The following is a 22,735-nucleotide window of genomic DNA, read 5'->3' as shown; positions in this document are numbered from 1 at the left end:
GTACCTCAGGCTGACCATTTGTGAAACCATAGTTTCACTTAAGGTATTGGGTTCTCCCCACCCATAATATCTCCATTCTTCAAACATCTATCCTTTCTCTCTTTCCTGGCAGCATGGAGACAGTGTCTTTCACATCTCTGGTCTCTTCGACCTGAGACTTAATCCCTGAGTACCATTTCTGCTTCTAACACTTCTGCCAGACCTGTGAGGATTTTCAGTGTGATAAGTGCAAAGTAAATGTTTCTCCACAGTGATGAGAATAAGTAGGGTGTATACTGTGGTGGCTCGGCCAGTGAACTGAGCATGTGCTCCTGGTTAATCTAAATGCACGTATGTGCACTCCTCTTGGTCTGTGGGATTTTAAAGGGAGTACAGGAATTTTCTGTGTGCTTCTGTGTTTTTTCAAGTTATCTTTTTCCTGACAATCAGATTTTTATATTCCTTTAGGGAAAAGAATCCAAGTCTGTTAATGAATTTTTCAGAATGTCAAGTATTATTAAATAGAAAAAAAATATTTTCAGAATTAAGAAGATATATATTATATATATACCATTAATATGCTATGTATATTGAATATAGAGGTGATTTTAGTAATCATCTGTGGCCAGGTATAATGGCACATGCCTGCAATCCCAGCGATTCAAGAGACTGAGCCAGGAAGATCACAAATTTGTGGCCAGTGTCAGTAACTTGGCAAGACCCTGTCTCAAAAAGGGCTGGGGTTATAGCTTAGTGGTAGAGTGCCCTTGGGTTCAATCCCCAGTACTACCAAAAAATGAAAAAAATAATAATTATCTCCTTTATTTACATTTGGGTTTATTATTTAGGAAGCATTTTCACATATACGATCTTTTGATAACACTAATACATCTAGAACACATATATTTGGCTATTTTATAACATCAAATATTTGTTGGAAATGCAGTAGAATTGAAGAGTGATATATATAATGCCCAAGGGTAGAATAGTGACTGAGGCTCCTGTGCCTTCATTCTCCCATCGGTTTTCTTCAACCATTCATCTGTTGGTTGGGAAGGGCTCTGACCTAGGCATGCAGCTGTAGAGATTAAAGGTCTGTGACCTTGTGTGGGAGGAAAAAAAAAATGCCCTGGGATAATTCAACAGCATTTGTATTAGGATTAGGGAGTCAAGTGGAGGGTGGCACATTTGATGTCTTAGAGCAGCTGGAACATTGTGAACTCAGTGTGGCCAGAAATTCAGCAGGCCCAGTGTTGGGAGAAGAGAGATATATATAACTTGTTCAGAAGGGAAAATAACAGGCAGAGACCTTAAACATTTGACAGTTATCAGATAAGTTTTCTTTCTCTGCATTATATTAAAATTTAGAATTCACAAAAAAGATGAAAAAATTCTACACTGAACTCCCATAGACCCTCCATTTAGATCCTACAATTTGTATTTACCATACGTATTATACTCCCCCCCTCCCCCCCCACTAAATCTAATTTATTTCATGTTTTTAATCAGTTAATATTTATTACTTTTATGTGAGATAAACTTTATAAACAGTGCAATACAAAAATCTTAATTGTTTGACTATTTAAGTTCCCATAGCACCTTTCTACTCCTCACCCCATCAAGATGCAGCCTGTTACTATCATGGACTCTTCCTAGTAAGCATCCATTCCATTCTCCCTACAAGTCAGCCCACGTTTCGATTTTTCCCCACTGTAGGTTAATTTTGACTGTTCTAGACTTCAGGTAGTGTTTTATGTAAAACAAAGATTTTTAAATTCACCTATGTTGCATCTATCAGTAGGTGTTTGCATATTTCATTTTTAATTACTTTAGTAGTATTTCATTGTAGATAAATGAGTTTATCTTTTCTGTTAAGGATGCTGGGATTGTAGCAGCATAACTGTTATGAAAGCTGCTTTGCACTCTCTGGTACCACTGTTTTGTGAACATATCCTTTTATTTCTTTTAGGATGGAATTGCTTAGTCAAAGATTGTGCATTTGTTTAGTTTTATTAACTACTTTCTTTCTAGCTGTTGTGATTTTTATGGGCTCTGGTTTTCTATTTGAGTTTTACTTGCCCAATATGGAATGGATAGTGGCTTGCCCTCAGGTCAGAAGCTGTAAAAATGGAAAACTTACTAATGCCATTCATTCTTCCAAATGGCAACTACCTTAAATTTTCTGTCTGCTTTTGATACCTCCCAGTGCTTTCTGACACCTGTTTTTTTTTTAAATACTATAGTCTGTACTTTTCATTTGCAGGAGGGCTCTTTAATAGAGAACCTGGTCATGGAAGCATTTAAATAGTTACTGTTCTGGTCACTGTGGTTCCTCAGATGACTGAGGGTTAAACTCAGAGTTGTAGTTTTCTAGGAAGAGGAATAGAAAGCCCAGATGCCTTTTTTCCTAGGATTACTTCCAAGGAGTCAATTTATGAATGAAGCCTTGCCTGGTGCAAAGAATTCTGGACATACTCCAACTTGCTTCGGCAGTTAAAATAGATGTCAAGAGTCTCTCGGGAAATGGACCCTAGGTATATTCAGGTGGAGAACTCTGCCAGCCAGCAGCAGGCTTGAAGTGAGAATTTAAAGAACACATGGCCATTTGGTAGTGACTGAAAATTACAATTGTGTGTATTGCATAATCCAGTAATTCTGCTTTTAGGAATTTACCTTATGAATTTGTTCACACACATTAAAAATAAAAAGGATGTTTGTTCATAATAGCGTAAGAATTGTCAATATCCTGGTAACTACTGCTAGGTAAAGATGCCAGTCTTATTTTGATATCTTGTTTCATGTTAGAACACAGAACTACCTTTCTAAGTTTGGTCAATTTACATAAGTTTCCAAGTTCGTGTTAAAAATTCAAGATGATGTTCTTTGAGGATTTTTTGTAAGCTAATTCATACAAAGTACCTATCTTGTGTCTGGTTCACCAGAGAAGATAGTTCAAATTTATGGGTATTTTTGTTCTCTAATAATTTTGTTCTTGTTATATACAGCAAAGACATGAGCATAGGAAGAGCTTAGATACCAGATTAATTTGCTTGGCACATAGTGTAGGGACAGTGGCAATTAAAAGCACAAATTGTTTGGCTCATATTAATGGAACCCTTAAATGACAAATAATAAAATTTATTTTTCAGGGAATGGGAAACTAGTGAAGAGTTTGGTTTTGATTTAAGCTGGAGAATGACAGTTTTTGAAATTTTAAAATTAATTTGGATCTGCTGTGTGAAAAGGGGATTGGAAAAAGACCAAAGGTACTATATAGAGTTAGGTTGGGAGGTTGTTAAAGAGTCCAATGTATAAACAATGAAAAGCTAACCTTGAGTCTATGGGAGTGGAAATAGAAAGTATGTGTGCAAGTTCTCTGGAAGTGATTCAGCAGGATTTGTCCATGTGGGGAGCAGAGAAGAGGAAGAAGTTCAACATGACTCTGGAATCTGAGCTTGGCTTACTGGGACAGCGCAGTACACTATTTCAAGAATTTGAAAGATTGGGTAATGAATGATTAATCTGGGTCAGGCCTAGCGACACAAGCCTGTAATTCCAGCGACTCGGGACTGTGAGGCAGGAGTATCATCACATGTTTGAGTTCAGCCTAGGCAATGTAGTGAGACCCTGTCACAAAATAAAAAAAATGAAAAGGGCTGGGAATGTGGCTCCAGTGGCAGAGCACTGCTAAGTTCAATCCACAGTACCACACCAAAAATGATGAATTTGTGAAAAATTTGAGTGGCAGCCATGTCCAATAAATAGTTGGTAATGTTGGTCTTGTGAGATGGATTAAATATAGAAAGAAATTCTGAGAAAACAGACCAAGGTGCTGTAGAAGTTAAGAATGTAGTTGAGACCTGCAGGAGAGAGAACCTTAAGTGGGACTCAAGAGAGTGATAGAACAATGGAAAACCCTCAGTGAGCACTTGTAGTGGGAGGGGAAAGGAAAAGAAGCATGGGGTATGGGGAGCAAGAGGATCTGGCCACACACAGAGGATTACTTGAGCATAGGTGCAGGAGAATTAATATTTTGGAAGCCCAAGGAGCAGCTATCTAAGAGTGTCTAGTTCTCCAATGACATGTGAGAAAAGAGGAAGATCACTGAGTTTGGCAACCTTTAGGAGCAATATCAATTGGATTTTGGGACAGAAGGACTTGGAAAAAGAATGAGTATCATAGTAGTGGATACAGTGGACCAGATCATTCATTTAGAAAGTTTAGCAGGTAAAAAAAGGAGACTGTTGCTGCAACCTCTCTGCCATAGCCGTTAATTCAGAAATCTGCAAGGGGTGATGGGGGATTGAGAAAAGACGATCATGTATATAGAGAAAGGTGGGACACTGTACTCTAACGGAGGAAAAGTGACCCAGAGCTACCTCAGCACGTTTATTATATAGGTTTTATCATCAAAAGGTTATTTTTGGGAAAGTTTCTGCAAAGCAGGTAGACTGAGGGACACAGCACTGGTGAGACATTAGGGTTATTTTTTTAAGCTCAGAATTCTCCATCCCTAGGAGATGGTATCTGAGTTCAAGGTCCCAACTGATAGAACTCTGTGCCTTTGCACAGTTTCCTCAGGCTGGGTGTCACCATAGCAACTGAGCAATCTTGACCTGTACTTTTACATGGGAAGTTCTTAGTGCAAACACAGCCATGAGGCATAGTCAGAGATCATGATCCAGGTCACTGCTCTGCTGAATTTGTTAGAATGGCTAGTTTCCAAGGGAAGAATTATTTTTCTTTTATGCAGTCCTGAACATATATACTTATGTATTAAATATATATGTAACACACACACACACACACACAGAAAACCGCAACTTCTTCCACGGACAATGTTTGAGGAGTAGCTAATTCACATAATTGTTGAGTGCTTTGTGAGAAGCTGCTAAGTAACAATAAATGTAATAACTACAAAATAACAATAAATTCAGTAACAGAACTGCATCAGTTAATCATGTGTTACTCTTTAAGCCTGCCATCTCTTCTGAGTGAAAGTAATCTTCCTGCTTAAATGCAGTTGTTTATTAGTAATTATGATTTATATGAAATAGAAGTATTACCTTTGTTACCCCTGTGGTGGTTGTTAATGGAATAACCTATTATCAGTCATTTTCAGGGGCAAATCAGATGTGTCCTAAATAAAATTTTTGCTTTCTCAAGTCTTCTGTTTATGGAGGGAGGAAGGGAATCTACTGGGTGCTGTCTACATGCTAGAGAGCTGATGTGCACTTTAAAGTGTTTCCCTCATTTAATCCTTATTTACATATGAGGCAAAAAATGCCAAAACCCAATACCCAAGGTGCTATGAAAACCAGTAGGGTCTTTGTAACTTGTGTGGCCTCAAAACTTGAACTAAATTGATGTGAGTCTATTCATAGCCTTTGCCTATCCTACTTAGTATGAGTGTTCAAGTATTTTGCAACAGAAATATTAATGTCTTTGATTACTGGGTTCTTCCAGATCACTCTGATGACATTGTCGTGTAATATACAATATGTGTATGACATAACCTTCTGATGTCCAAAACATTCCAAATGCTGAAACTCAAATCTTAGGACTTTATAGTTCTGAATGTTTTTTTCCTCCTGGTGATAGTTACAGACAGTTGGAGCTCTGGGAATACAAGGTTAAAGGAATAATTCTGTAAAGTGAGCCCATTGTGCTAGCCCTTGACATAACTGTCTTCTAAAAAACAAATCACCCACATCCTTGCCTGCCTTAAGTCAATAGGATATGTTACATTTCTTAGCAAGCACCCTGTTATCTGAAGGAGAAATGCAGACCCAAAATGATCATGAGAAGCATACAAGTGATTCTTTAAGAGTGGGGTGGAGGGTACTTTTGTAACCCTTACACAGATTAGATCCCAGAACTCGAGGAGAGAGGGATAATTTTCTCTAACCAAAGAAATCTATGAGAACAGATTCCAATTAGAACTGGTCAGCATGGGCCAAAGTGACCTAGAGTTGTTATGCACACAGGGGACCTGAAACGCTGCTATTGTATAGCTGGCAGCCAAGAGTCAAGAGGTAGACCTGAGGGGGACTCTCTGAAAACTCCCCTGTAACCCCCCAGTAAAATATGAGGGCCAAAGAGGTGTGCCATACACTCTCTTGAGCATGTCCCCTTGTCCCGTCCTTTCTAATGAACTCATGCCTGCTACTTTGAGTCACATGCCTGAACTCTTTGTGGCATGATCATAAGAACAGTGAGAACTTCTCTGGCAATCTCGACTTCCTGGCAGGCCTTTGCTCTGGAGCACTGGTATATCATTCTACCGGATTTTGTTGGCCAGAAATTCATTGTGTGTTCATAGGTTTTGTCTGAGTGGTTGTTCTAAAATGCTGGGAATTTTGTTTTTCTTCAGTTATGGGGGGAGACACAGGCATGGAAATGATTCTTAAAATGTAAGAGATTGATACCAAGATTCCCAAAATAGGAGGCATGGTATACTACACATGGGGAAACCTGGGTGGGTCAAAGGCAGAAGGAGCCAGGGGAAAGCATACAGAAAGCCTCAATTGTGGTTTTCATGGAGGGAATGGGTTTAGCCTGGTAGACAAGCTTGGGCAAGTTTGATTGGACAGTATGGCTAATTTGGGCATCTCTAAGCTTACAGGGGTAGTTTCTAGCTGGTTTACTGGTACTTACTCCAGGTGTTAGGACAGATTAATGCTGCCTGGAATATAAAACACTACCTAGAGGAGGGTTCAGAGTATGGGCCCTGAATTGGTTGATTTCCATGTCAAAACTGCTCACAGATGAGTTGTTTATTCTCTCTAGCAATTAGCCCTGAGAGGGCACTTCCTCCAGGATTACCTTCTCCAGGTCAAAGCATCATGAAATAGAAAAGTGAAAGGCATGATTCACACAGTGGTGTGTATGACGTCTGTATGGGTGTTATTGACTGGGAACACACATTTCTATCTTCATTGCTTGGTGCCAGTGACCCTTTTAGGTAGCTCTCTGAGGGTGATTTTTGTCAGGAGTTTGAGCTCCTGGAAATTTTCTTCCTGTCTTCCTTAGCTCGCTATAAACTTTGTATTCATTTGTATATATTTAAGAATATTTTTGACCATTTTGTGAGTGTAGTTGTGATGTAGTGTAACTGTAAACTTGCTGGAATTTAGGTATTTGGAGTCTTCCCTTTAAGAATAATTCCTGTAAACATTTATTCTGACTGTGTTATCATTACTTCGTTGCTTTTTTTTGGGGGGGGGGAGATGTTGCCTTTGTTTTTCATTGGGTTGTTTTATTTTGAAATTTGTTGGTTCTCTAGCATATTTTTCAGACTACCCCTTGAGGGTGCTTTGGTTTTCAGAAACAGCCATATACACATTAATTTGTAGAAAAATTGAGTTGATGTAATAATAGAAAAGATGTGACGAATACATTGTCAGTAATGGAACTTAATTTCCCAGGTGGGTCTGAGATTGGGTCTAACCACAACTCTAAGAAAGAAAGGAGCTGGAGAGCAGCTACCTGAAATAGGGACTCCTTTGAAGAGATGGTCCTAATTTGGATAAATGGGTTCAGATATACTTTTTGAAAACTGTCTGTTTTTATGCTTGAAGAATGAAAATATCTAAATAATATTAAGATGGAAGTGGGAAAAAAAACTAGGTGAAGTAGGTTGAATAGTCCTGCTGTCAGGCTCTTGAGAGAAGATTGTTGGAATGCTTTTGTTGCAATTGCTCTTTCTTTCACTTATCTTATGGGATACAGTAACAGAGTTATTGTTTGGTGACACTTTTTTTTTTCCAAATAAAAATTCTATTAGTAAAAATTGAGCTCAAGGATGAAGGGAGTGGCAGTGGGGGGGAAGGGTTGGCACGCTGCATTGCCTGCTGATGTGAGAGTCATAAGTAGGTGCTTTGGGAGAGAAATGAGTTGGGAAAGTTTGGAAAGGGAAGGAAGGCAACCTGCTCCCCTCCATGCAGGAGTACCACAGTCCTGGGTACAGAGGGTTCCAGAGAGAACAAAAGCCTTCAGTGAGTGCTTGGAGCCACTCTTCTTTGGATTTCATAAGTTTTTCCATTAATGTCCTCCTTCTGCTCCAGGAGTCAATCCAGGGAACTACACTGCATTTCTTTGTCTCATCTCCCCAGTTGCCTTTGTTCTATGACAGCTTTTCAGTTTTGTTTTTCATGCCTTCAGTAGTCTCAAGGAAAACCAGCCAGGCATCCTGTAAGAATTTTGCCTCAATCTGGCTTTGTCTGATTTTCTTATGATTAGACTGGAGTTATGGGTTTGGGAAAGAATTGCACAGACACTAAGCATATTCTTGTTACATAATCTAATTATTGTTTAAATCATCAAATTTTGTCTAGATTAAGATCTAGATTAGCTTTAAGAATTCTAAAATGCTATGCTCATGTATTTTATAGGGCCACTGTAATTTTTTATGTAAATATTTCCAGTATTTTGAAATTTTGACCTATAGTTATACCCAAATGATAAGCAGGTAGGGAAAGTCCACACCAACAAACTCGTAAGCAAAGCACAAGACTGGTGTTCTTTTTGTGGAGTGTGAAGAGAAGTGTTGTTGGAAGGAACAAAATCGGGTTATAGTAATCAAAAGATTTATCCTACATTTGTATTCTCAGAGCTGTTTGACTGCACTGTACTCATATCATAACCCTCCATAGTAGCTGTCTTTAATGTACATGATCATACAGCATGGCCTGGGTCTTTACCGCCACGCTTACTGGCATCTTTACACTCAGACTGCAGCAGTCACCCTGACAGGATTTCCTGGTGTATGTGACCGATGGCATACTTGTTTCCTCCAGTTAGGCAAGATTATTATTCAGTGTTTCCCCCTCCCCCTCCTACTGGGGGTTGAACTCGGGGGCACTTGGCTACTGAGCCACATCCCCATCCCTATTTTGTATTTTGTTTAGAGACAGGGTCTCACTTGAGTTGCTTAGTGCCTCTTTTGCTGAGCTGACTTTGAACTTGCAATCTTCCTGCCTCAGCCTCCCGAGCTGCTGGGATTACAAGTGTGCACTACTGTACCTGGCTATCTAATGGTTTCATGTGATCAGTTTAGATGGTGCTGAATAGATTTTCATGAAAGTTCTTAAAGAGTCCTCCTAAACTAAGTATCTGTTGCAATCACTAGGGCTCAAACCATGACACTTAGTGACTGTGGATGTCTTATGGATCCTCAAGCTCAATCATGCATTTTTTTTCTCTGCATTTAGTTCTTTTGCAGCTGGCAAGTGACGCTTTGCCAAATGATATGACCTTGGCTCTTGCATACCTCCTTGCCTTACCACAGGTAAGCCTACCTTTTCCATTAAAGAAGTACTTAAAAGTGAGTAAACAGAAAATCTGTATTGGAGATTTTTATCAGTAAAATCGTTTATAAATATGCCATTTCCTTCTGGTGTTTCTTAAGTGCTGAAAGGACCCTAGTCAGTATCCAGACAGTGACTCCTACAATGTAGCTTAAGTGGTGATATTTAAATACACTTTTACATGCATGGGATCTGTTTCATAGTACCTTCTGAGTTTTCATATTATCACGTTAGGTTGCCCAGCAGTTGGAGTTGGTGGGATAAGAACTTTATCAAAATCCAGGGCAGTGACTAGAAATGGAACAATTTAAATGATCTCTTTAATTTTCTTTCAACTGAGTTAATTATATCTTGTCCCTTCCTAGGTGTTAGATGCTAACAGGTGCTTTGAAAAGCAGTCCCACTCGGCATTGTCTCTCCAGCTAGCAGCCTATTACTACAGCCTGCAGATCTATGCCCGACTGGCTCCATGTTTCAGGGACAAGTGCCACCCGCTGTACAGGGTGAGTCCTCATGTTTCCCATGTTATTGATGAGAAAGTTCAAGCATTCCTAGAATAGTCAAAGCATGTTTTTTCCCTTTGTATCCCAAATGCTTCCAAGTGGCAGACAGGCCTTGCCTTTTTTGTTAGACACAGTTGCGTTTCCAGGTATCAGTAAGAGGTAGAGCTTCTGATATTTATTATGAATATCAATTCTTTTCCCTAACTTATCTTTCATTTATTTTCTAAGTGCTTAATTAGGAGAGGCTAAATGAAGAATGGGCTTTTTAATTCACTGTTTCAAAGGAAGATGGCTATCTAATAAAGTAGACCATGTAATATTTTGAGCCATATTGTACTTTCATTTATTTTAAAGCCAGAGGTATGACAATAGTAATTGTATAGATAGAATGTTGAAACATGTTATTCCTTAAAAAAAAAAAAAATTGTTAATTTCTGAGCAGAAGTATCTAACTATGACTCAAGATATATGTACCTTTTGTAGATACAAAAGTTTTAACAGATGCTTATGGGAAGTTATAGCCATCCAAGTTTCCTTGTATAGACAAGTTTTAAAGATCAGCATTAGGAAATGATCTACTTTTTATATTGGATTAGTTTAAGAAAATAAGTACTTAAAGACTAGATAAGTAAACTTTCAAATCCACTAGACGCACAGTCTACGATCCAAATTTTATTGAGGGAAGATTGTCCTTTCTTGACCTAAAGCAGACAATAACTTACCTGCCACAGTCATCCAGAACGAATCTAAGAATTCTTACTCCAAGTGTCTGAACACATTCCTTTTGAATCAGTTTTTATTTAAGAGAAGAGGGACAGCTGGTGTGCTACCCACCACAGTTTAGTCTCCCAAGGACACGGTCATCATTTGGTGTGCATTGTTCTTAGGCATAGTTTTATTATCATGATTGTGTTTGGCTACGAAATAGGAATGTTTTCTTCTTTTACTCAGTTGATGTATGACTTTATTGGGGGAATTTGATTTTTTTTTAATAGTTGCTACTTTGTTCAGTTACTTATTTCACTTGAAAACTTGATTTTTTTTCCCCCCCAGAAGGTCAGGTTCTCAAAATATATCTGATTGAATTATCTCAGTGGAAAGCATGTGCTGAAATGAGGTCTTTCTCTTTCATTTCAATTTATGTCATTTATATAAAGCTACTACTTCGTGCATGGTGCTTGCTGTACCTTTCTTGAATATAGAGAATTGAAAGAACACCAGTCAGCTAGATTGTTGATCTCCTAGAGCATCTTGTACTTGCCACCCTCTCCTACTGGCTTGGTGCCTGACCTCAGTGACCTCGGCACTCACTGTCTGTGCATGTAAAGGAGTCATAGGAGCTGTGGATTAGAGTGGCAGCAAGAAGATATGCAAAAATTTCTAGAGAGACGTGTTAAGAGAGTGAGGAGATTTAGTGCCTCTCCATTTCTTTTCCTCTCTACCTCATGTCCTCACCCTAATTCAGTCTCATTTCTTTACCTAAACTCATGTCTGCCTCTTACACATCACTTTGTGTTCTTCCTTCATTTTCCTGTCTTCAGGCATGTTGTACTCTCTGCCCAAAGTGCTTTTCCCACCATGCCTTTGCTAAGCTACTTGGTAGGTGCCTGACCAGTATAGCTTTCTTCAGTACTCCTAGGGTGAGGGGACTCCGTGTGCTTTGGCACTGCCTTATACTTGCCTCTGTCTTGGCACATGTATGCTAGTTTTTGAGTTTTTCCTTTTCATCTCACTGGATAATGAGCTATTTGAGGATAGCATTTGTCTTTCTTTATTGGGTTTCCCAATGCATAGAGCAGGACCTGGAATATAAATAGAAAAATGTTTACTGGGTAGGTGACTGAAAATTCATAGGTAATTCTACAGCACATACAAGATAATTGAATTTACATATTGTTGTATTCATCAAATATTTATCTTGTGATTGCTCTGTGCCAGGAAGTGTTCTGGAAGAAGCAAGAGTGAACGAAGCATAGTGAGCCCTCCCCCTTTTAGGAATTACATTCTAAAGGCATCATAAACAGAAGAGGTGAATCAAATAGGTACTAAAACAAAAGCAAAGTGAAGTAGAAGAAGCTGGGATGTGCATGTGTGAAAAATACTATTTAAATAGGGTCTGGAAAGGCCTCAGTTGAGAAGATGACTTTGACTAAAGAAAAGGGGACATAAGCAATACTGTGCAGATACCTGAGGGAAGAACATTCCAGACAGGAATAAGCAGGACCAAAGGCACAGAAGGGTCACTTTTCTGTCATACGTACTGTATTATTTCTTGTAAGGTATTTGAGTTGATGTTTAAATTTTACTATATAAAATTCAAGGCCTAGAGGACTTGCCTGACCCTGGAGAAAAGTTATATACATGCAGACTGTGGTCAGCCTTTGTTAATGGCTATGTGGGGGCCCTTCTCTCTGGCCAAGAAAGATGTCAGAAAGGGCTGTGACAGCAACAGTTAGTTTAGGAGCAAGTTTGCTGGAGTTGCCAATGGACAGTACAAATATAAAACTAACCCTGAAGAGGTACTTGACTCTTTTAAGTTGTTTTTTTCCACATTCATTCTGGTCTTTGATCCTTTGAGCAATCCCATTTTACAGAAAAGGAATCTTCTCTGGAGACAGTGATTCAGAAAACTGTGGCGACTTCTCTAGGTGCTCTGGTGGAAAGCACTGTCCTGTCATTGAGAGCTCTGACTCCAGGCTTTCCCAGCCTGTTGCTTGGATGTGCTGCCACTCTGGCTTTGTGGCAAAGGAGGCAGCGTCACTTTTTGTGGAGCTGAGTGATCTCTCTGGCATGCTAGTGTGTGGGTGATTTCTAGCAGGCTATTTTCATGAGTAGTTCTGAGTCTGGAGGTAAAACCGCAGCTCCTGTAAGTGACAGATAAGATCCTCAGTGAACTGGCTGGCTCTGCCTTGCCCTTCCAGGTGCTTTCCTGATGCAACCTCTTTTGAAGCCTATGTTTAGCTGTTCAAAACTTTTATTTCTCTGCATTTAAATCCTTCTGTGTGCCTCTGTGCACGCATATACAACCTGTACTGCAAGCTACCCGCTTCTTCCACACTCTATATGGATGAGTCAGCCCACAGGTGCTGCCTTCCTTGCCTCCACCACAGACACCGGCCTTTTCCCCCTCTCTGCTGTTTGCATGTGCCCCAGGCAAGTAGTTCTTTTGGGATATTATAATTGATGTGCATCTTACCTTATTTGAGTGTAGGAATACCACTGCCCCCTGTGTCCCCAGGACACTGTAGTTAAAAAGTGACCATTAATTGGCAAGTGAATAACTTCAGGAATCATATCAACTGAGTGTCAGGAAGCTCTTTAAGCTTTCAGATTTGTGGTTTTGAGTCCTGAACCTCTAGGGTTGAAAGGAAGTACAGGTAGGTATAATAGCTGGATGTTTGAAGAACATAAGAGTTTTCTGTTGACTGCCTGATGCCTCATTATTTGACTCTTTTCAGCATCTTCCTCTGCATAAAACAGCACTGCTGAGTTTGGAATTAAATATGACAAACTCCTGATGAATCATCTTGGAAATTGAAATCAAAGTGGTTTCAATTTGTTGCCTACGCATAATAACACCCAGTGGAGCTTAGCTTTCACTCAGTTGTCAGTTCAGCTTGTTTCTCATTCCACAGTCTTTTCACATTTTCTCTTTCCATCCCTGTCGTTATGTGCTGTGGGGATGCTAACTGAGGTTGATAGAATGTGCAGGAGTTCTGGTACCAAGCCTGGGCATCATGCAGGGCAGCATCGTCCTGAGCCAGCCACAGAGGCCTTGGAACTTGGCAGCTTTGTGAGAGGATCTTTGGGGACAGTGCACCTCACCTGCATTTTTCTTTGTGGTTTTATATGATGATGATTGGCAAATGGTCAGTAGGAAATCATTTTCTCTACTAACCTTTGCCCTAATTAACTTATTTTTATATTAAAGAAATGATACGCACATGACCAAAACATGCAAGTGGTTAAAATGATATACAATAGTTAGTGTTTCTTTTTTGTATCTATTAAAAAACATTTTATGGCTATACATATTTATACAAAAATTTTTAGGTGAATATGAGTAAACCATGCATATTGTACTATACCTTGATCTTTTGTTCACTTACAGCTCACCTTTATAGTTATTATAAATGTATCTTCAAATACAATCTTTCTAGCATTCTTTTAAGTCTTTAAGTTTTCAAAAGATGAAAATGGAAACAAATTTTTTAGTTTATAGGCTAGGGAAGCAAACACAGCAGTGATGAAATTCAAAGCTTTTTGGTAGACTATTTCTAAAATGTGTTTTTTTAAGTTACTAAATGAAAATACTAAGTAGAAAATTATCTCAAGCAAAATAACAGTCCTAAAGCGGAAATGTACCACCTGAATAAAACTTCCTGAAAAATATTACCAAATCATTGAGCATTATGTTGTCACGAATATTTATGTATATTTTGTTTTTACAGCGATTTGACCATATTCTTTAAATAAATAAATTTTATTCAAAACCCTGAAGAACTGCATTGCCAGATTTTTTTTTGGGGGGGGGGGTATAAACTAATCTAACTCTTCACACTTTACTTTTTAAATTCCTGATGGTTTTTATGCTATTAGTCTTTACTGTGAAGTTTTGCAATATCATTGTGAATACTGAATATTTCAAAGCTACCTATGCAGTCCTTCACAATCTTCTCGGGGACTAAAACTTTCATACTTGGGAATCAGCATCTTATGAATCATGTCATTGTCTTGGGAGAGGACAAGAGGAACAGAAGTTTAAATGTGCTGTATACACCAGAGACCCTTGAGTGACGGCCAGTATGAGGCCAAGTAGAACACTCGTGGAGACCTGGTCAGTTGGTGTGGAAGCAGTGACGGGAGGCCAAGGAGCCAGCTGCAAGACTACAGCTGTAGGTGCCTCAAGTGCAGAGTGGATATCTGGGGAAATAGGACCAGTTGTTCCCCTCTCACTGCTGGTTGCTGTGAGGGTTGAGTGAGAATCTTATGGAATGCTTCAGAAGCTTGAGATGCTGTGCACTTGGGTAGTGCGTGGATGTGTGAGCTGAAGTACTGGGTTAAGAGGGGATTCTTGAATTATTTTAAGAAAAGTGGTGATACAAGCTCGGGGGAAATTTTTAGTAAAATTTGGATTGAATGTTTGAAGCAATCATAACCAAATTCCTTGAGGGAAGAGAGAGGTAGAAAGAGATTGTGGCAATAATAAAATAACTGGCAGAGGTAGCTAGGACTTACTACATGCTTATCCATCCAGTCTTATTTCTTATGAGAACTCTTGAAGAGGAAAACTAGATGCTTAGGAGGGAAATACGAGCAATCTAGGCCTTTGCTTCCAATTCTTTGATTCCCCTCATACCTAATTTTACTTAGAAGCCTTGGTGAGAAACTATCTTTTCTCCTTAGTATTATTTTACACCATAAATTGAAGTACCTGAAAACCTTCCTATGCACTTAAAAAATACTTATTAATCCATAAATTGTCAGCCATTGGAAGCCTGCTGTCAGAGAATTAAAGGAATAACCCTGTTCACCTCCATAAGATAATCTCAAAAGGAAGCATATCAGACAGGTAATTGAAAGTGCTTTTCTTGTTCATGATTCTAAAATAGTGTTCTTCTACTTAGAGAAGAATATAGGTCTTTTTTTTTTAGATTAGAATGATTTTATTATTGATTTTGTAGGTTTTGATATTATTTGAACATATAAGAAACTTTTAATTTCTGATACATGCATACTGACTTAAGGATAAATATCTTTTTTTTTAAATTTTTTATTGTTGGCTGTTCAAAACATTACATAGTTCTTGATATATCATATTTCACAATTTGATTCAAGTGGGTTATGAGCTCCCATTTTTACCCCATATACAGATTGCAGAATCACATCAGTTACACATCCATTGATTTACATATTGCCATACTAGTGTCTGTTGTATTCTGCTGAGAATATAGGTCTTTCAAACAGAGATGATATTAAGAGACAACTGTCTTAAGAGGTTCTTGGTAATAACCAAGGCTCAGTACATGTATATTTACCACTAGGACTGTTCCATTGAAATATTAGATTTTTGTTCTTAAATATTTCTTGGGGATAGTGAATAAATTTGTACAAAGTCTATGAAATAAAAATTACTCATAGAGGAGCTAGACAGTTTCTACTTAAGTGAAGGAGAAGAGATTAAAGTTGTTTAAACTGTGGGAATCTTTTGGATATAATTTGCGGGTCTGAAAAATTATATTTTTCAACAAATCTGTTCTGAATATTAGTGGAGGAATAAAAGAGTTGTAGAGCTTCCTCGTTTCCACACCTGGAGGGATTTACAAGGGTTTATTTTATTTTAATGATTGAATTCTTGTTACGTTCATAGGATTTTAGTCTTAGAAAGGTGATCATTTGGTGAAGCTCGTTTTTCCATCTGAGGAAACTGAGCACCAGAAGATCGAGAGTGAATCAATTGCTCCCTCCTTGGAGTTCCCAGGACTCTTGGCTTGTGGTTCTGTAATGAGCTTGTATTCAGATGTCTTCTGTGAATTGCTTATGTGTACATTGTTGTCAATCAGTGGTTTGTAATTCTTTGAGAGTAAGCTCTGAGTCCAGTTTACTTTCATAGAATAGTGGGGAGCAGGGTCCTTTATTATTGCCTCCCAGCGAACCACAAGGAGGGTGTGTTTACTGATATTCTTTTATAGGCGAGGAAGCAGATAGGAAGTAATTCCAAATTGCCTCTATTCAGTGAGGGAGCTATGTATGGGAATATGAACTAGAACTACTGACTTAAAAGCCAGCTCAGGGGGCTGGGGTTATGGCTCAGCGGTAGAGAGCTTGCCTAGCATGTGCGAGGCCCTGGTTTCTATCCTCAGCACTACACAAAAGGTATGTGTCCAACTACAACTAAAAAAAAAATACTAAAAAGTAAAAAAGCCAGCTCAGTGTGCCCAACTTCACCATCTACCTGGTGCATGCACAACACTGTGTTCTGGAAAAGGTGAATGTATGAAGTACACGTGGTCTCTACTCTCCAGATGCTCTAATGTTAAGAGAAGGCAATGTAAATTATATAATAGAGGTACAATTAAAGAGAGTGCTTGTGTGTGTGTGTTAAATGCCTCTTAGCAAGTTCCATCATTCTCTTCATTTTTTTTGTAATTGCCTACATCTTGCCAGACTTGATTCCTATAATAAATATATAAGAGCATGTATATTATATGTTCTCACAACCCTGGAAGCTGTGTTATTACTGCCAGTTCATAGTTGTTAAGTAACTTGCACAAGGTCACTCGTCCGCTAGCTTCTGCATGTCTGCTTATTTCACCATACCCTGACATTTTATTTATTGGCAAAAGGAGATTTCATCCATCCTTTTTGTCACATATGAATGTGCAGGTTTTATGTGGAGACTCAAAACTTTCTTTCTGGGTGAGAGCTGCATAAATATTAGTAGCAATAATTATGCTTACTATTGCTGAGTGCTGCCATTTTGTAGCTTTGCTCTCCTCTTTGCCTTGGAATTTGTGTAATAAATTGTATGAGAATGTAAGGAGAATAGAAATAAGATGTCTTACTACTGAGTTGAAGTGCCAAGTGTGTACACCACCCCCCTTATGATGGAATACAAAGCAGGTGTGGATGGGCTAGCTGGCCCATGAGCCACATCCCTGTACCAGAAAACTACAGAGGAGACTGTGCCCATGATGGCTTCAGGGTGATACTCCAAAGGGTTCAGTCAACAGGTAGAAAGGGGAGGAAATGGTTGATGTCAGCCGTAGTCTCCCTAAGAGCAGAGGCATTGGATCCCCTTTGCTTATATCCATTGCCGGAAATACTGTTATAGACAGTTGGTTCCCAAATAGCTAACTAATTGCAGTTAGATGTGGTTTATTCACTTCATCTTTCTTTCTGCCTCTATCTGCTTATGAAGGCCTTAGCACATATTCTAGCCTTTTCTGGAATTAGTATTCCTGTTGACTATTTTACTACTGACACCTGAGTAATTAGCATTCATGTTAACCTCTTACAAGGAGAACTCTTAGACACTTGCCCAAGTCCCACACTTCCGTATTCCCATAGTACCTGTGCTTACTTGTGTTCTGATATTTGCAATTATTTGCTTCTTTTTTTTTCCATATTTGTTTATGACCTTTGGGTACTTTGGTCCCATCCCTTTCCTTTAAAAAAAAAAAAAAAAAAAAAAAAACTTATTTCTTTTAATTAGGTATGTATGACAGCAGAATTTATTTTGATTCATTGTACACAATTGCAGCAGCACCCTTTTCATTTCTCTGGTTGTACACAATGTAGCGTCGTACCATATGTGTAGTTATACCTAGGATAATGATGTCCATCTCAATACACCGTCTTTCCTGCTTCCATGCCCACTCCCTTCCCCTCCCTCCATTTTTCCTATGCTGCCCGCCCCCCCCCCAATTATGGATCAGCATCCATTTATCAGAACATTCTGCCTTTGTTTTTTTTGGGGGGGAAGATTGGCTTACTTCACTTAGCATGATATACTCCAACTTCATCCGTTTACTTGCAAATGCCATAATTTTATTCTCTCTTAATGCTGAGTAATATTTCATTGTGTGTGTATCAGTTTCTTTATCCATTCATCTATTGATGGGCATCTGGATAGGTTCCACAGTTTAGCTATTGTGAATTCAGCTGCTATAAACATTGATGTGGCTGTGTTACTGTAGTAGCTGATTTTAAGTCTTTTGGGTATAGACCGAGGAAGTACACATGGGTCAAATGGTGGTTCCATTCCAAATTTTCTAAGGAATCTCCATACTGCTTTCCAGATTGGTTGCACCAATATTCAGTCCTACCACTTTTCTCCCACATCCTCACCAACATTTATTGTTGTCTGTGTTCTTGTTAACTGCCATTTTTGACTGGCATGAAATGAAGTCTTAGAGTAGTTTTGATTTACATTTCTCTAATTACTAGAGATGTTGAACATTTTTTCATAATTGTTGATCAAATGTATATCTTCTGAGAAGTGTCTGTTCAGCTTCTTAGCCCATTAATTGATTGGGTTGTTTGCTTTTTTGGTGTTAAGTGTTTTGAGTTCTTTTTATATCCTGGATATTAGTGCTCTGATGTGCATGTGACAAATATTGGCTCCCAAAATGTAGACTCTCTCTTCACCTCATTGTTTCTTTTGCTGAGAAGAAGCTTTTTATTTTGAGTCCATTCCATTTATTCTTAATTTTATTTCTTGCATTTTAGAAGTCTTGTTAAGGAAGTCAGGGCCTAATCCAACATAATGAAGATTTGGGCCTATTTTTTCCTCTATTAGGTGCAGGGTCTCTGGTCTAATTCCTAGGTCCTTGATCCACTTTGATTTGAGTTTTGTGCATGATGAGAGATAAGGGTTTATTTTCATTTTGCTGCATATTGATTGTTTCTTAATAGACTATTTCTAGAGAAAAGGGGCTTATCACTTGGTACATAGAAGGTGCACAAAAATTATTAAATGAATGAAAGATGTTCCCATGTCTTACTATGATAGTGTTAGTATTCAAATCAAGCTCTTTTCATCTGTTATTTTTGAAAGTAGGACTCAGAGTATGCATAGAGGTAGAGAAAATTTAAATATAAGCTTGATTTTTACACAAGTTTACCTGCTGGAATTCAAGGTTTCTTTAATTGGTTTTTTATCCACACTCCCAGATTATTCCTTAATAGGATCAAGAGAAAAACTGTTAGGCTAGGTTTGGTGATATAGACTCGACATTGACAAATCTCCTGTGTAGCTCAAAATAATGGTTTTCACACATTAGACATGCTGACAGCTTACTATAATTAGGAGTGCATTTCAGAGAACCAAAAGTAAATTCTAAGTTGTTTTTCCCTGATTTGCTCATGTTAAAATTGTACCACATCTTCCCAGAAATCAAAGTGATTGAGTTAATGCTGTTCAATTATTACGCTCCCTGTTAAATAATTCTTGCATCATGACTGAGTTGCTATTGCTTCGTTGACACCCCAGACCAACTTCAATATAAATAAATGTGGCTATTTAATCATTTATTCTCCTTTCCTGTCAGCTATTGGATTCTGGGTTTTGTTCTATTTGAATAGTTTTATTATTATTAGAGAAACTACTAAGAATCATGGAACAATAATCCCATTGAGCCTCAAATCAAGCAGAGTCAAAATTGGTTGGCTGCTTTCTTAGATGACTAGAAGAGATTCTGACTTTGGGAGCTTGGGTGGGTTCCCGCCCCCCCCCCTCACTTATCCCTGGAGAAAACACTCTTCTCCTTAGTTCTCCAGCCATTTATAATGGGATTATTGAACTGCAGTTTTCTTGTGGAGAACACTAGTGGTCCACAAAACTTTAGTCAGAGGCAATGATGATGAAAACTTCTTCTAGAATGAATTATTATAAGTGACCAGTTGGTTAGAGCAAAAAGATGGTGTAGGTTTATGGCAGTTGTAAATGCAAGAAGGTACTTTGTAAGTTGAAAGAATAGGGCTGTGAGCTAGAAGCCTGTTCCTGGACTCTGTTCTTTGTCCTGTCTTTGTAGTCTTCAGAGTAGTTTAAGAACCACTTCTGCAGTCAGCTCCAGGGTATTTGTGAGCCTTGATTAAAAGGCCAAAGTATGAAGGGCCAACCAGGATGCCCAGTGGACTTCACTATCTTCTCTTTGTTACTTACTTGCTCATGCCTATGCAATTGTGTATGAAATATAATCTTTCCATGCCTTTCACAGGCCGATCCCAAAGAGCTAATCAAGACGGTCACCAGGCATGTGACTCGACATGGACATGAAGCCTGGCCTGAAGACCTTGTTTCACTGACTGAGCAGTTACACTACTACAATGAGCGCCTCCTGGACTTCACTCAGGCACGACTACTTCAGGGCCTTCGGAAGGGGGTGGATGTGCAGAGGTTCACTGCGGATGACCAGTATAAAAGGGAAACTATCCTTGGCTTGGCAGAGTAAGTGATACCTTTGTCTTATGAGGGATGAATTTAAAATGGAGCAAAAGTAAAATTCAGACTATTAGTTCCAGTTCCTTGAAGATTCACATTAATGGTTGATACTAGCAGGACTTTATGCACTTTTTCCATTCATATGAGGAATGTATGTGTCTTCCCAAAAGATCAGTAAATGCAGACATCGTAAGCTACAGATTTAAATAGTAGGCAGTGGGATTATTTTTTTTTATAAAGTTTCCCATGACTTTAATAGCCCAATACCAAGACTATGACCAAATTAGTATTCCTGGTCAGGAATCTCACTTTCCAAAGTACATGCAAATTTAATTTCTCCAGTATGTTAATATGAGAGACAGTTGACTGACTAGCTAAGGAAGACCCCGTGCCATAGGTTCAGATGCCTTTATCGGTTCTGGGCCTCTAAGAAAAGAGAAGCTGCCTGGTACAAGTTTTCTTTTGTCAGAGGCAAGGAGCAGCTGCCAGTTTTTCTTTCGTGCCTTACCCCTTTCAAGAGAAGAGCAAGGCCTTGGATGAGGTGACAGTACAGCTCAAGGGACAGTTGTAAGAGTTGCTTTCTAGGTATGGAATTCCCTTTGGTTTTAATACTGATGTCTGTTTTTTGTTTCAGGAGTTTAGATCAGATGAGAAGTATTTATATGTCAGGAGGTGGGAAAGTATGTTCACACATTATGGTTATTAAGACAGTTTGTTTTTAACATCACAACTTCTTAAGTGCTTACTGTGGGCAAGGCACTACATAAAGTGCTCTGTAAACTTTAAATATCTTATCATAGATAACCTCATGAGTTCAGATGTTGTCCCATATCCTCATCTAGCTGGATGTTGCTTAGGAGTAGGAGGTAACTGGCCCTAGTTTCAGTTGATGGTACAGATTGCTAGTCTGACTTTACCCTGGATCAGTCACATGTCAAAGCCTTTGCATCTTCACGACACCACATGCCTTCCCTACATCCTGTTGCATTCTCAAGGGGCAGTTGGTGTGCAATGCAGTCTCAGCTTCCAACCTTGAAACTAAGGCTAAATTGTGCCACATTTAGTGGTCATTCATCTCTCAGGGCAAATTCCTTCAAAATAACAAAAATGGTCTTGATTATGGTAATGGTATGTCAGTTTTCATGGTATCATTTAAATCCTTGAGAAAGTGGAAAAGTAGCCTTGATATTCTCTGATAATTTTATTATCAGACACTCCAGATTATCTTTAGAATAAGGCAGGGTGTGGAGAAATTTTTAAAAAATAGTGGGAACAATCCCCGGCCATTCTCAGTTAAGGGGAGAAATATAGAATATTTTTGTCTTCTCCTCTATCCTCCTGGAAGTTCATAATTTCAGAGTCATTTAATGTCCAATTTGAAAGTGACGTAAGACATAGTTCAGTCTCATTCCTTTTTGGAGGAGGAATTTGAGAATCAGAGAGCTTTAAGGAATTGCTTAGTGTCCTACAGCAGGAGATGAGCCTGGGTTTCCTAATTCTAAATTCACTGTGCTTTTCCTTTGGGCATTTTGTAATCCTTAATGCTGAGTTCATGATTTCATAGAAGAGGATTATTATGCAGAATAAAAGTTCATAAGGTAAGGCTTGCCTTCTGTCATTAGTTACATTTTGCTAGTGTTTGTCCTTTATTTACTTTTTAAAGTATTCAATTAGCCTATGCTATTTGAAGTATATACCAAAGGACAAATACATGCCTTTGATAAGTGTAGAATCTTCTGTACTTTGAGTTGCTTAGAAAAGTATACAGCAGTCTTTGGGTGGCTTGTTTAAGGTGCGTGAAAGTTTCTAAGGCTTTCAGCCTTACCAGTTCTTGTTTTAGAGATGGCATTTCAGTGTCTTGTATAGATTTATAAAACTCATTTCTTGTTTTGCTCCTCTTTCTTCACTTGTATTACATTGTGACCATTCTTTAGTTTCTTGCTTGTTATGTTTCTATTTCACAGTTGTTTTTTGTAAGTCCTTCATTATACACATGTCTA

General features: G+C 38.6%; 1 protein-coding gene across 3 annotated transcripts in view; it reads left to right on the top strand.

Moving 5' to 3' along the window:
- Nbas (NBAS subunit of NRZ tethering complex) overlaps positions 1–22,735 on the top strand; it is a 330,311-nt gene that overhangs the window by 205,535 nt on the left and 102,041 nt on the right. For all 3 annotated transcript variants that reach the window (XM_058578372.1, XM_046441292.2, XM_046441291.2), the window contains 3 exons: positions 9,192–9,268; positions 9,653–9,790; positions 20,512–20,741. In XM_058578372.1, coding sequence (XP_058434355.1) covers positions 9,192–9,268; positions 9,653–9,790; positions 20,512–20,741 — 445 coding nt within the window. The remainder of the gene's footprint in view (positions 1–9,191; positions 9,269–9,652; positions 9,791–20,511; positions 20,742–22,735) is intronic.

This window comes from Marmota monax, unplaced genomic scaffold (assembly GCF_021218885.2).
Source record: "Marmota monax isolate L192 unplaced genomic scaffold, Marmota_monax_Labrador192_F-V1.1 WCK01_AAM20220418_F8-fsc00010, whole genome shotgun sequence".
Taxonomy (NCBI): domain Eukaryota; kingdom Metazoa; phylum Chordata; class Mammalia; order Rodentia; family Sciuridae; genus Marmota; species Marmota monax.
The sequence above is the reverse complement of the archived record's forward strand: the minus strand, read 5'-3'. Positions and strand labels throughout refer to the sequence as shown.